The sequence below is a fragment of the Aspergillus caelatus genome, assembly GCF_009193585.1.
Source record: "Aspergillus caelatus strain CBS 763.97 unplaced genomic scaffold BDV27scaffold_478, whole genome shotgun sequence".
NCBI classification, from domain to species: domain Eukaryota; kingdom Fungi; phylum Ascomycota; class Eurotiomycetes; order Eurotiales; family Aspergillaceae; genus Aspergillus; species Aspergillus caelatus.
Window position 1 is genome coordinate 420 of NW_022475741.1, and position 11843 is coordinate 12262.

Below are 11843 nucleotides of genomic sequence, written 5' to 3' on the forward strand. Positions count from 1 at the left end.
CGGTCAAGGAGACTCAACCAAGGCGCCTTCCTGTCTAGGCAATATTTTGGTGCCAGGTGGTCGTTTCTTGCAATCATTCACTTACTCACTTCGACTCTCCCTCATCCCACTCCACTTCCACAATCCCCTCATCATCTCTCATTATCATAAATGTATCCCAACTGCGTCTCCAATGTACCCACTCGTCTGCTAAGCGGTTCTTTTTCTGCCGTTTCAAACAACGCTGGTCACAAATCATGTCGACGCCCGAGCTAGAGCCAGAACCCCTGGGTTCACCTCAGGTCCGCAATCTGGAAATTAGAGGCACGTGGGATGGTGAGGTCAATGGGCGGGCGGAACTTAGATTTTCGCTCGAGGTGGGTTGTCGTCACCCCGAGCTTCATATATGATTCGTGTGTTAGTAACTGTCACTCTACAGATACAAAGCACCTCAAACACGCAGATACAAATACTAGACACTAGCTCTCCTACTGTGCTTTTGTGCAAGACCTCAATTCAATTTCTATCCGAGAAATGGGATCAGAATAGTCAGCCTGAAGAGGTTCCACCTCAAAGCCCTCTGTTCGAATTTTTTGAGCCAATCTATCGTGATGGCGAGGGAGCTCATCTGAACTCCAAGGGCTTTCCTGAAACCTCCGACCCCATCAATGACCATGCCTTTGTTAAAGCCCATAGCGAAACGAGCTCTACAACTCACATACTGTACCCAGGTCATAAAGTTGACAGCCCTTTGGAGAGTTCTTTAATGCCTGATGAACACTCTCCTGGCTTACGTCCTAACTTTGCAAAACGAAATGACCAGACCAGGATGCTAAATCTAGGGAAAAGAAGTGCTACAGATGCTTGCCTGACAGATGTCGAGTCGAACTTGGAGGATGTCCAGCCAGACCGAAATCTTCCATATAATGGCACCGTTCACAATCTCGATACGCCAGACTACCGTCTACTACAGAGACCAGCACAGTCTGAAAGAGACGATGCGATGGACAGCATAAGCCAGCAGCAATCATGTTCTTCTCGAGATCACAGCAAGCCAGCCTTACTGTCGGAGATGGGTGTGGGAGTAAAACAAGCATCCGATGCAGAACAATGCCTTGTCGGTGCACATTACAAGCAAAGTCCAGATGGTCCTCACGAGAAAACAACAGCTAATACAAGTTTTCCACGTGGGAAAAGGCTGCACACCACATCGGCAACTAAGAACATTTGCAAAATTAAGGACAAAGACATCGATGGTCACGATACAGCGCTTACAAACCTCGCTCATTCCGATATTGGTCAGGAAAAGGTGCCCAATGGCCCAAAAATGCCTCCCATCTCTGGTACTAGGTCGGTGGAAAAACTTGAGACTGATCTGGGCGACAGCCCCTCAACTAGGTTGGCTCTATTGCTAGATACAGAGCAAGAAGCAGGATCAGACCCTGATAATTTTGATCGAAATCTCATTGAGCATTACGAACAAAATCCCGGTGATACTCACAAGTCCAAACACCGTGAATTTTCTGAGAACGAGCCCGAAATTAATATGGTTGATGATATTCTTTTCGTTCAGTACCCAGCCAATGTACGCGCAGGAGTCTACAAGCTCGTCGTCACCGTCTCAATCGCTCTGCTCAGGAAGACACCCAGTGATTGGTACGATCTAGTTATACCAGGTCTGCCCAAGTTGAGGACGGGAGAGAGTGGGTTCATTCTCTTTTTGATTCCTGACAAGTACGGTGTTGAATTTCGAACCACATATCTCCGCAGATTTAGGATGGTGGAAGATTGCTTGTTCGCTGAGTTTGTGGACAAGAGGGATCTTCTGATACCAATGCGGTCTTTTGACCAGAGGAATTATGGCATCGTCAAAGATTTTGTCGTGGACCAGGAAATCGAAGCACGTCCTTTATTGATCTCTGCCTCAGAGGACAACAAGCACACGCACTCAAGTTTGTCGGTGAGATATCATGCGATGTGCTCGCTGAGGTTGCATGAACGCTGCTTCTGGGCTGAGAAGTGCTGTTTCTTTCTCGACTTAGATGGAGGGCCAGAAGGATTTTTCCAATGCAAACTCCAACCTCCGGATACAAGTTTGCAGGTGGTCTATATACCTAGCAGTAGTTCATATTCTATCGGTGTCTCCCACCTTCAAATCATATGTTCACCACGAGATTTAGGGATGTTTTGCATCACTTGGCTAGTCAAAATGCCGTTCCCAGCAAGGAACTGGCTGCCGCGAATCTTTCCTGGGTCAACATCCAATACTAATGAACGAGATAGAAATCAACTTCGAGCTACGTTTATTAGACTATATGCCAATGCATTCACTGAAGAACAAAGCTACCAATATATCATGTCTGCTCTTGAAAGAGGAGATGAAACCGGCGGAAGATCGGAAGCTGTGGAAGGTGGTGGTTGGCCTGAAGACCCTGAACGGACATTCAGATCTCAATATATGAACACAGTAGCTAAAGCTATATCAAGGCCGTTAAGAGCCCTATGGACGCCAATCAATGACCCTATACCTACCTGGAGAGCGTCCCGGAAAAAATTGTTTATTCTCACCCTTGTTGTTGCTTTTACAATCTGCGGCACGCTATCATGCCTCCTACTTAGCCCTACATACTCTGGAGCTCTCCATCGCCCTTGGGGACCTGTTAATGGGGCAAACGCTGGCTTGCTTGATAAGTCGAGATTGGACGGGCAGATTCCGGGCTGCGGGGAGCCGAGCTCTGAGTATAACAATTTTACTGAGGAGCTTTTCGATCAAACCCCAGACAACTTTGACAGCGCGTCGTTATTCGATAACAATCATACCAGTAAACACGTACCCTTGAATCAGCAGGAAGCTATTGATCTCGAGACAGATGTCAAGAAAGTTGAACAAGTACAAGCGGAGGAACAGACAGCTATCACACCAGGCGTGGAGTCAGGTAAAGTGTTTTCCTTGAGAGATCAAATCGATCATTTTCTAGGGTGGAAAGGGCCCATTGATCGCATGGCATGAGCAGGTCAGTCCATCGGGAAGTCGTTATCGGTTGCGCTCTGGATAGAAAATGACAGAAATAACGAAAATGAATGGGATACTTGTATCTCTACGGATCACATACATCATAGGTCGCATTTGCATGGAATGATTTTTTCCTTCTTCTATTTGTGTTCTTCCAAGATGTTACTCTCGCCGCTGAGTGGTCTCCAAGTACTTTAGTACCTCCTCAACCGCCCACTTTAGAATATCTACCATAGGCTTAGTGCCTCGTCCAGGGGCTACAATGACACCAGCATTTGTTCTCAGGTTCACTCCTTGTCCCACTTGGTTAAGCAACTCCTGGGAGTCTGCGCTTAAAGTGTTACTCTTCTGTGATTCTCCTTCTGGTAGGAACAACCAGGCATGATCCTGCACATACCGCGGCCACACGATATCGTCCACATAGCCTGGTGGATCCGTCCAGAAGTTCTGCGGCGGCCGATCATCGTCACCTTCCAAGTCCACTTCATCAGACACTGAACTTCTTTGCGGTAACGAAGTGGGCTCCGGCGCAGGCCCACTCGTCACATATCCACTCCGACTCTCACGCCGCGACTTCACCATATCGTATGGCGCGGGCAAAAACAGATGGACATCAATATTCTCATGCACGGGTCGAAGAACATGGTCTTTATCCTCGGATTCTGGGGGACTGTACAATAGAAACCCCTCCAGAAAAGCAATTGTATGCTTAACTGGAGCCATAGTGCCTTCATTTCTGGAACCAGGTTGCTGCTGCTGCTGCTGAAAAAGCGAACAAAGTCGACCCCCCACTTTCTTCTGCAACTGAAGAATCGTCTCCTCATCAACACCCGAGTCCGACTTCTCATTGAGATCCTGGATACTCTTCAGACGGGGCGGAAGATGTCCATGTTCACGGACGTAAGACAAAGCCGAAGATAGGAATTTGACATCGATTGCGTCGATGGTATCCCAGTCTTGGACTGTTTTCCCGGATGCGGTCGTTGTATATGGAATTCTAGGATTGGGTGTTAATAACTCCGCTTTCTCTTACTATGTCTCACTATTGAATTTCATTTCAAAAAACGAATAACAAATACCCAAACAATTTAGGGGACAAAAAAAAAATCAAAATCAAAATCGAATTTTCTAAAAAGGAGAAGAAAAGAAAACTCCATCTAGAGTTTTCCCCCCAGGTATGCAGGGTAGGTATACATACCGATCATCGGGAAAATAAAAATCATCCTCATGGACAATAAATGTGAAAAGACTCTCGTCTACTTTAGAGAATATCTTCTGTAGTAACCGAGCTAGGGTCGTTTTACCGCTGGATGACGGTCCTGAGATCCCGATTACACCAGTTTGGGACGTCATTGTGATGGGTGACAACTTCAACCTCCTCCTGTTCTCTCTTTCTCTCAGTCCAGGAGGCCCGGTGAACGGAACCGTTTGTGTGTAGATTAATTGACTGACCGTAATGGAACCGTTACGGGGATGGAACCATGCCTTCGACTCCGATGTGGTATGGATAGAAAAGGTGGGGGGGAGGATTTATAGGTAGTGTGGGTCTTATACATGATACCATTTCTTAGCGTGGTTTTCGGGTTGGTTATCTTGATTGTTGTTGATGCCTTGGTTTTCAGGTGTATGTTCTACTACGTTCAGTAGTGTGCTTGATTGCCGGATTTGGTTAGCGTAGCAATGTAGCTATTTCTGGAGGAATGCGGTCTTCGGATTGGAAGTAGGACCTGATTGTATGATAAAAAATTTACTTGTCTAATGGGTCTTGGATATTTTGTTTACATGGTTTATTTGGTTTACTTGGGAGTTTATGTGTTGGTACGATTTCGTAAATTTGCATCATTCTCTCTCACAATATTGAATCAAATATTCCTGTCCAGTATTCATCCAACCTACAAGTCCAATTGTATACAATACATGATCTGGTATAGTTCCTAGAGGCATCACCCCACTCAGTCAGTTGAAAATAGATACGTAATTGTTGGTACTCTCGTCAGTGCCGTCGCTGGAATTCATCAATGAGGGAAGTGTCTCAAAAATACCACCGGAGTACAAATCAGTACCATCCGGTCTCCTCCGTTTAGATGTCCCCACATCTAAGTCTCTCGTAGTGTCCACGTTCATATCAACAGGTGCGGGTCCCCGCTTGCGGCTTCGGGGGGTTCTCTCGGCAGAAGAAGGATACTCATTCACTTCGGGGATTGGGAGTCCGTGGCGGTCGAAGAAACCGGGCGGTTGATTCAAGTACGCTGGGCCGGTGAGGTCTTCGTCATCTGCCATGTGGAGGAAGGGCTCATTCTGGATTATAGAGCTCATTGTGCTATCGTCGAGTAAGTCTCTTTCCGCTTGTTGCATTTCTTTCTCTGACATGGCTTTTCTGCGCTCCAACATCTTGTCTTCCAAGGTGTCTTTGAGAACGAGAGTCTCTACGAAAACTGGTCGCGTCTGGCCAATACGATGTGCTCGTTTTATCGCCTGGCTTTCCACGTTAGGTTGCCAGATAGGGTTGACAATGAATACGCGCGAGGCATTCGCGATGTGTAAACCATGGGATGCTTGATGTAGATCCATTAGGAGAACACGAACGTCCTCCTGTTCTCGAAATAGTTCCAAGTAAGCCGCTCGAACTTTAGGTTTCAATGTGTTCGCGTAGATACGGAAATCAACACCAAGAAGTTCAAGTCCTTCCGCGATCCAGAATGCAGAGTTATTGTTATCGTAGAATATGATAATCTTTTCTTCTGTATGAAGTTCTAGGACTCGATCCAACAAATACGTCAGTTTTGCAGATGTTGTTGCAACCAACTTTGTCTGTGCAAGAGGAGATGATGGTGGTAAAGTTTTGACTGCACAGCTGCTCAGCTTATCAGGCGTGGTTTTCTTGGTTGTCACGGAATCCGGGGGTCCTTGTCGGCCGGATAGCGCAAGTCGAGCCTTTATACCCGCTCCAGCAAGACCTTCTTCGGGATACATTTCATTGAGGCGTACGGTAACGAAATTTTGGGCTTTATGAGCCTGTGAGATACCTAACAGAAGGGGCTCAACATCGGATCGCGATGGTGAGAGCGCCCACATGCTCCGAGAATGAGAAGGAAAATCCTGGATAAACACCCCCAATTCATGGAATTGTTTGAAAGCGTTCCAACTCTGACAGGCAATCGCCTTCTGAGCTATTTGAATGCCCTCTGTGAGCATATCCATGTCATATTGAACCATCCTCTCTCTGTTTGTTTCCATGTAGTTCGAGGCAACATGGATCGTTCCTTGGATGTCACCATCGGAACCAGCCCACCAAAACCCAGCCTGTCGTAGGTTATTAATAACCAGACTCAGATGTTTTCTGTTACGTGGATGGAACATATAGTCCTGGTCCTTGCGCTCGGAAGTGATCGCGTTGACAGCCAATATGAAAATGAACAAGTTGAGATTTAACTTGTCATAGAATGTCGGCTCAAGACGCACGACCCTGTTGTACAACCTTGGAAGAGGAACCTCGTTATAGATAACCTCCATGCGGTGCCGCACGACAAGGCTCTGCAAGGTCGCACGGAGCGACTGTGCCTTCCGACGCTTCCCGTCCTCTCCGACAGGTTTCATGTATTTGGTCCAGTTAGCTGGGTCATTGGCGTGAGAATTTGACCATGGTTTCAGATCTAGGAACCCAACAACAATACGTCGAATTTCGTCAAGATCCTTGAGCTCACTGCCAATAACAGTGGTCTTCTCTTTCCCATGAAGCACAGCTGCTGTAGCCTCTGTCATGTCTGAGTCACTAGTGGCATTGGTCTCATGCGAAGCTAAGCTAACCTCGACTCCATATAAGCCACTAGACGGAGTTCCAGATACTATCCACCGACGCTCGACGTGAAGCTGGTCCAACATGTGAACCATGTTTGTTCGATGGCCATGACCAGCTACATTATGACCTTCATCGACAATGATCCGAAGCCAATGAAGCTTCGTCAGCGGCGATGAGTCTGAAGCGATTGAGCTTCGTCTGTTGTTGGATGCTGTGCCTGCCTCTTTTTCAAAGCGAACTTTTGAAAACAAGACAATATCATATTCTAAAAGTTGGTCTGGTGGGGGGACCGGATCTGAGCTGTTCTGGATTACGAGAACGTTGACTCCTTCAGCATGTTTGGCTATTTCATCTTTCCAGTGGTTTACGAGGTTAGGTGGTACAACTATCAAAGTAGCTGAACAGAGACTAATCTGCCGGGAAGGTGGCCTCGGATAGGCTACACCAGTCCGGCTTCCGTATCTTGCTGGCGGAGGGGGTATGGTATATACCCCGCCATGCTCCTTGCATGCTTCGATACATTTACCAAAAAAGGCACCGGTACACCTCATGAAATCGAAATGACTCTTCCAAGGCAAGGATAGTCGGCCTGCAGTTGCAGCTGCCATATCGAGAAGACTTCCAGTTTGTGGCCGAACTGGGAGCTCCATGTCCTGATACTCTAGAGGAACTTGAGGAAAGTGGCCTTGAGTAGCCAATATCACAGCTATGCATATAAGAGTCTTCCCGCAGCCCATAGTCTCAGCAAGAATACCTATTAAATGTCAGCAGATCAGAGAATCAGACCTACTCAGAACAACATACCGCCACGAGGCTCCGAATACATTCTCTTTTCTCTAATAATATTGCCTTCCTCTTTGTCGTAGTAGTATTCCTGGCCCGTAGGTGTGGCATAAGACTTGAGCCGAGGATCAAGCATGGGTGCTGGCTGCGCCTCCCGCTGAATCATGGCGGCAGCCGAACGGCGTTGATAAGGGTATAGGGCTGTTCGCAAGTAGGGAACACGAGAATATTCTCTGGGCAGTCCTACACCATCATCAAAGCCGTCAAGGTCATCGTGACCCCTTTTAGGTGTTACCGAAAGCAGTTGTCGCATGGCTTTTTTGGTGTGCTGATCTCTCATCGAGTCGGGGTTGGGCACGGGGTTTTGCAAAGTATTGAAGATGTACCACAGTGACTCGTCCTCCTTCGAGTTTGGGGGATTATTACTGGTCATATTGTCTAGAGAAGAGCATCCAGACCATGCTGCGGGCGAGCGGTCAATCTTCGCCATGATGATCTTGAGCGCACGCCTCAGAGGTGTACTCGAGCGTGGGATAATCTTGCGACCTACATCATCAGGTAAGACATACACACGAACATAACTCCAGCAATGGTCTTTCTGATATGTATAGGTGCTGGTCCAAATCCAGTGATGCTTTTCCAAGTTAGAAACTTCTGAATGAGGGAAATCATCACGTTGTGTCGATAAAACATCGGTATCTTGCGTGGTGTACTTCTTCAGAATGCCCACTGGAATGTATAGATTGTGATTTTCAACGGGGCCGTACGTGTCAACTGACGAACAAAGTTCCTTTGTTGATACTGGTGGGTCTTGATTTTCTAACCCTGGAGTCATGACAGCAGGTATATATGTAGCCGTGCTATCTGTTGGCTCAGGGACAGAAGAACGATGATTGTGGATTAGGGAATCATTATCCTGTGTACTTGCACAAGTCTTTCCTTGGCCCTGTAATACCTGAGCGCTTGGCAAAGTCATTGTCCAATTCGTGATGCGTTTCTGGGAGGGTGGGTGGAAGGAGTTCAAATAATAACAACATTATATAACCAACAATCAATCATTTATTCACATTCACTGCCTCTCAGCGTTGATATAGACCTTTGAGAGACGTCCCAAAAATTTGCGGTCGTTTTATTCAAAAAACCCATTTAGTATTGTGCCAGAGACAGGCATGCACCTCTAAACTCTTTCCAGAAGATAGAACTGTTTAAATGGCAGGAAATTGTTGGTGTCGCAAAGGTGGAAAGCAGGGGAGCGATAATATGGCCTTCCGGGTTCTCGGAGTCTAACACTTTTTATTGGCTTAGATCTTTGACCGCCTTGAGCTTACCACTTAGGGTTATATTAATTAACTGGTACCCCCCATGACACATCGATGCCTGGTACCAAGTTCTGGAAAGAGTACACAGTACTGGAGGTGAAAGTTCAATCTATTATTATTAAAAGAGCTATAGTATTTTATAATGAAGGCATATCCACTCATAGTAGTAGCTGCTGGTTTAACAAACAATATGCATAATGGAAAATGGAAAATTTTGTCCAACCGTGAACCCCAAGCATATATGTACGCCATTTTCAAAGTAAATCAACAGCATTGTTAGAAAGCCACTCATACGCGCGACCTCCAGTATACTCCACTGCTGTATGAGAAATATGTAACCGAAAAATGCATCACCACGTTCCGTCTCGTAGATGTAAGGAAGGAAGAAAAAAAAAAAAAAAAAAAAAGAAATATATAAAGATAAAAGAAAGGGAGGAGACCATGATAAAGAAGATCAGTTAGAGAGTTATTGGGTGAGGTAGTCCTCAATTTCAAACCCCACGCGCTTTAAAGTCTTCTCCTCTAGTTCCCTCGGAGAACCAGCTGCTCTCCGCACCACTATAGTTCGCGCGTCATGCAAGCGAACTTCAACGGGGTTCCCCCCAAATCGATCTAATTCGTCTTTCTCACATTCGCGAACATATACTGTAATATCTGGGCCTACACAGGCACGCCAAAGAGACGCCATCCACTGCCAATGATCTAATGGCGCGTAAGAGTCTCCGATAGGCACGGAGCAAGCGAAGGCGTCGGCTGTAGTAAGCTGGTACCTAGGAACCAGGGCCACAGGTACAGGACAGGGTGCTGAACCGGAAGACGATGAGTATGATACAGATCCATTCTCGCTCGACTGTGCCGGTGAACTGATATGAATATCGGCTCCTTTAGGAATAGAGCTTTTGGGCGATGCGCCTGGTGTTGAGTTGTCTTCGTCCACGGACTTCGGTTCCAAAGATCCATACAAGGGTTTGACGAAGCTCACAATTTCATCTGAAATGCGGTGCCAGGCTGAGATAGTGTTGAGATAATCAACCGTAGCATCACCCATCTGACCAGATTCAGAGTAACCTTCCCGCAGACGGATATCGGGTCCTTCAAAAATGTGGGTGTGGTATTTTCCTTCTTTCTCTAATGTATTGTTAAGAAAGTCAACAACTGACTTCACAGCGATAGGGTCTTGGCCGTCAACTGATACCACGGCTCCTCGTCTCCGTGAGGCTCCATCACGGAAAGAAGGAAGGAGGGGTGGCGAGATTTTAGCGAGCACCTTGATCTTATTTAGGAATGGGATAGTCATCACCGTAGCCTCCAGACTGGAACCTTCTTGAACATATTGAGTCACTGGCGTCGCAGGGCTGGACACAGGCGCAGTTGTCTGTAGCGGCGGGAGCTTCAGACTAGGGTCAGGTGGGGAGTACTCCCGAACACCCCGGTAAGGTCGTGGAGGCTGCAACATGTGGAATGATCCACGGGAGTTAGGTGCCTCTGGGTGAGTATATGGTGATATTGGGTATGAGCCATCTGGGCTTCTCTCTCGGTGAATACTTGCTTTGCTGGGCAACTGTGTGCTGATTCGACGACGCTTGAAGTCCGGGGTCCCAGTCACAGTCTCTTCCCACTGGCGTTGCCGTGGCGGGAGAGACTCTTCATTGCTTCCCATCTTGATAGGGTTGGGGGGTCGGTCCGAGTCTTTAGACCGACACGGATAACTGCGTCCTGTGATCGTTTCGTGCTGTAATGAGGCTCCATTCCTATTGGAAGAGCCATTCGGATTGAAAGGGGTCTCAGGTGATACTGGAGGATTCATCACACGCCCCCCACACCGACTACAGACAGTAGAGCCTGGAGGGTTATGACTGATGCCGGAACTTGTGCCCCGGGGGTTTCCGTCCCTGCCATAGCGTCGAGGCTGGTACCGATATTCAGGGTACTGCTGCTGATGCCGAGCCTTCTCTTCCTACAATGGGATTAGTATGACAAAGAGCTCTATCACTAGGACTGTCTTTTGTTTACCTCTGCCAGAGCTTTCCATTCATCCTTCGTCTCCTGAGGAAGCCGTCTCCATTGCTCGCCAATAATTTTTGATATATCGGGATTAGCAAGACCCGGATTCTGCGCAACCACCGCCGCTTGATAATGCTGACGATACAGGATGAAAGCTGGAACAAGGTTATTAGTTCCAGGAGCCATGACTTGGGGCAGATGGTGTAAAAAGGGAGGGATGCAAGCATACCATTGCGAGGCCTTGGGATTTTAGGGTCCGGTTGACAGAGACAAAATTGTGTCACGGACTCCCTCGAAGTAGCTGACTTGACAGGACTTGAGGATGAGGAGCGTTCAGATACCGAGGACCGTTCTCGGAACGGGATGCTCTTTGCTGGCAAAGGAGCCGCGGGCTTTGGCGGCTCGATAGGAGCATTGGAAGCTATCTTGTTCAGAGCAATCTTGGCCCGGTTCAAGGAAGAGAGATGGACTTGAGGCAATCCATCGGCTGCATATCGACATGAACTCCCCATTGAAACTCCATCCATATGGCGGTCCAGCATGGACACCTTAGAGACGTTATCATTCATGATCTTGTGCTCGAGGAGGTTACTGGTCGGCCTGGGAAGAGTAACTTGAGGGGAGTCATAGTGCAGAGCAGCGGGCTTGGGGAGAACTCGATCGAAAGACATTTAAAAAGAGGAGGGAGCGAAGGACCTCTCCGGTGGGAATCGACAACGTGGTGCTGGGGGTGAAAGACGAGGACCTCATCAGATGAAAGAGTAGATATGAGTGGTTATAGAGAACACACGCCCAGGGGACAGGGAAGGAAAAAGAAACGAGAACGAAAGAAAGAAACAAGATATAAGGTTATAATAGAAGGCGGATCCCTCGTGCAGGGGAGTTTTAATATCCTTTTTGATTTTGTTTCTTTTCTTTTTCTTTTCCCTCTTTTTTTTTTTTTTTT

General features: G+C 47.2%; 4 protein-coding genes across 4 annotated transcripts; 1 reads left to right on the top strand and 3 right to left on the bottom strand.

The window, feature by feature from the left end:
• Positions 1-236: 236 nt before the first annotated feature.
• Positions 237-2989, top strand: BDV27DRAFT_170609 (uncharacterized protein; the record flags this gene model as incomplete). Its single annotated transcript, XM_032075348.1, has 5 exons — positions 237-356; positions 419-1713; positions 1750-2232; positions 2263-2915; positions 2958-2989. 5 exons carry the CDS (start codon positions 237-239, stop codon positions 2987-2989), a joined length of 2583 nt encoding a protein of 860 aa, XP_031920425.1.
• Positions 2990-3146: 157 nt separating this feature from the next.
• Positions 3147-4454, bottom strand: BDV27DRAFT_139494 (ribosylnicotinamide kinase). Its single transcript, XM_032069468.1, has 2 exons — positions 4191-4454; positions 3147-3989 (listed from the first exon to the last, which is right to left on the bottom strand). Exons 1-2 carry the CDS (start codon positions 4343-4345, stop codon positions 3155-3157), a joined length of 990 nt encoding a protein of 329 aa, XP_031920426.1. The 5' UTR covers positions 4346-4454; the 3' UTR covers positions 3147-3154.
• A 384-nt stretch (positions 4455-4838) lies between these two features.
• Positions 4839-8064, bottom strand: BDV27DRAFT_170610 (DEAD/DEAH box helicase; the record flags this gene model as incomplete). Its single annotated transcript, XM_032075349.1, has 2 exons — positions 4839-7545; positions 7596-8064. 2 exons carry the CDS (start codon positions 8062-8064, stop codon positions 4949-4951), a joined length of 3066 nt encoding a protein of 1021 aa, XP_031920427.1. The 3' UTR covers positions 4839-4948.
• A 1249-nt stretch (positions 8065-9313) lies between these two features.
• BDV27DRAFT_170614 (putative HMG box transcriptional regulator) lies at positions 9314-11791 on the bottom strand. Its single transcript, XM_032075350.1, has 3 exons — positions 11127-11791; positions 10907-11052; positions 9314-10850 (listed from the first exon to the last, which is right to left on the bottom strand). The coding sequence occupies exons 1-3, from the start codon at positions 11566-11568 to the stop codon at positions 9360-9362; spliced, it is 2079 nt and encodes a 692-aa protein (XP_031920428.1). The 5' UTR covers positions 11569-11791; the 3' UTR covers positions 9314-9359.
• Positions 11792-11843: the final 52 nt, after the last annotated feature.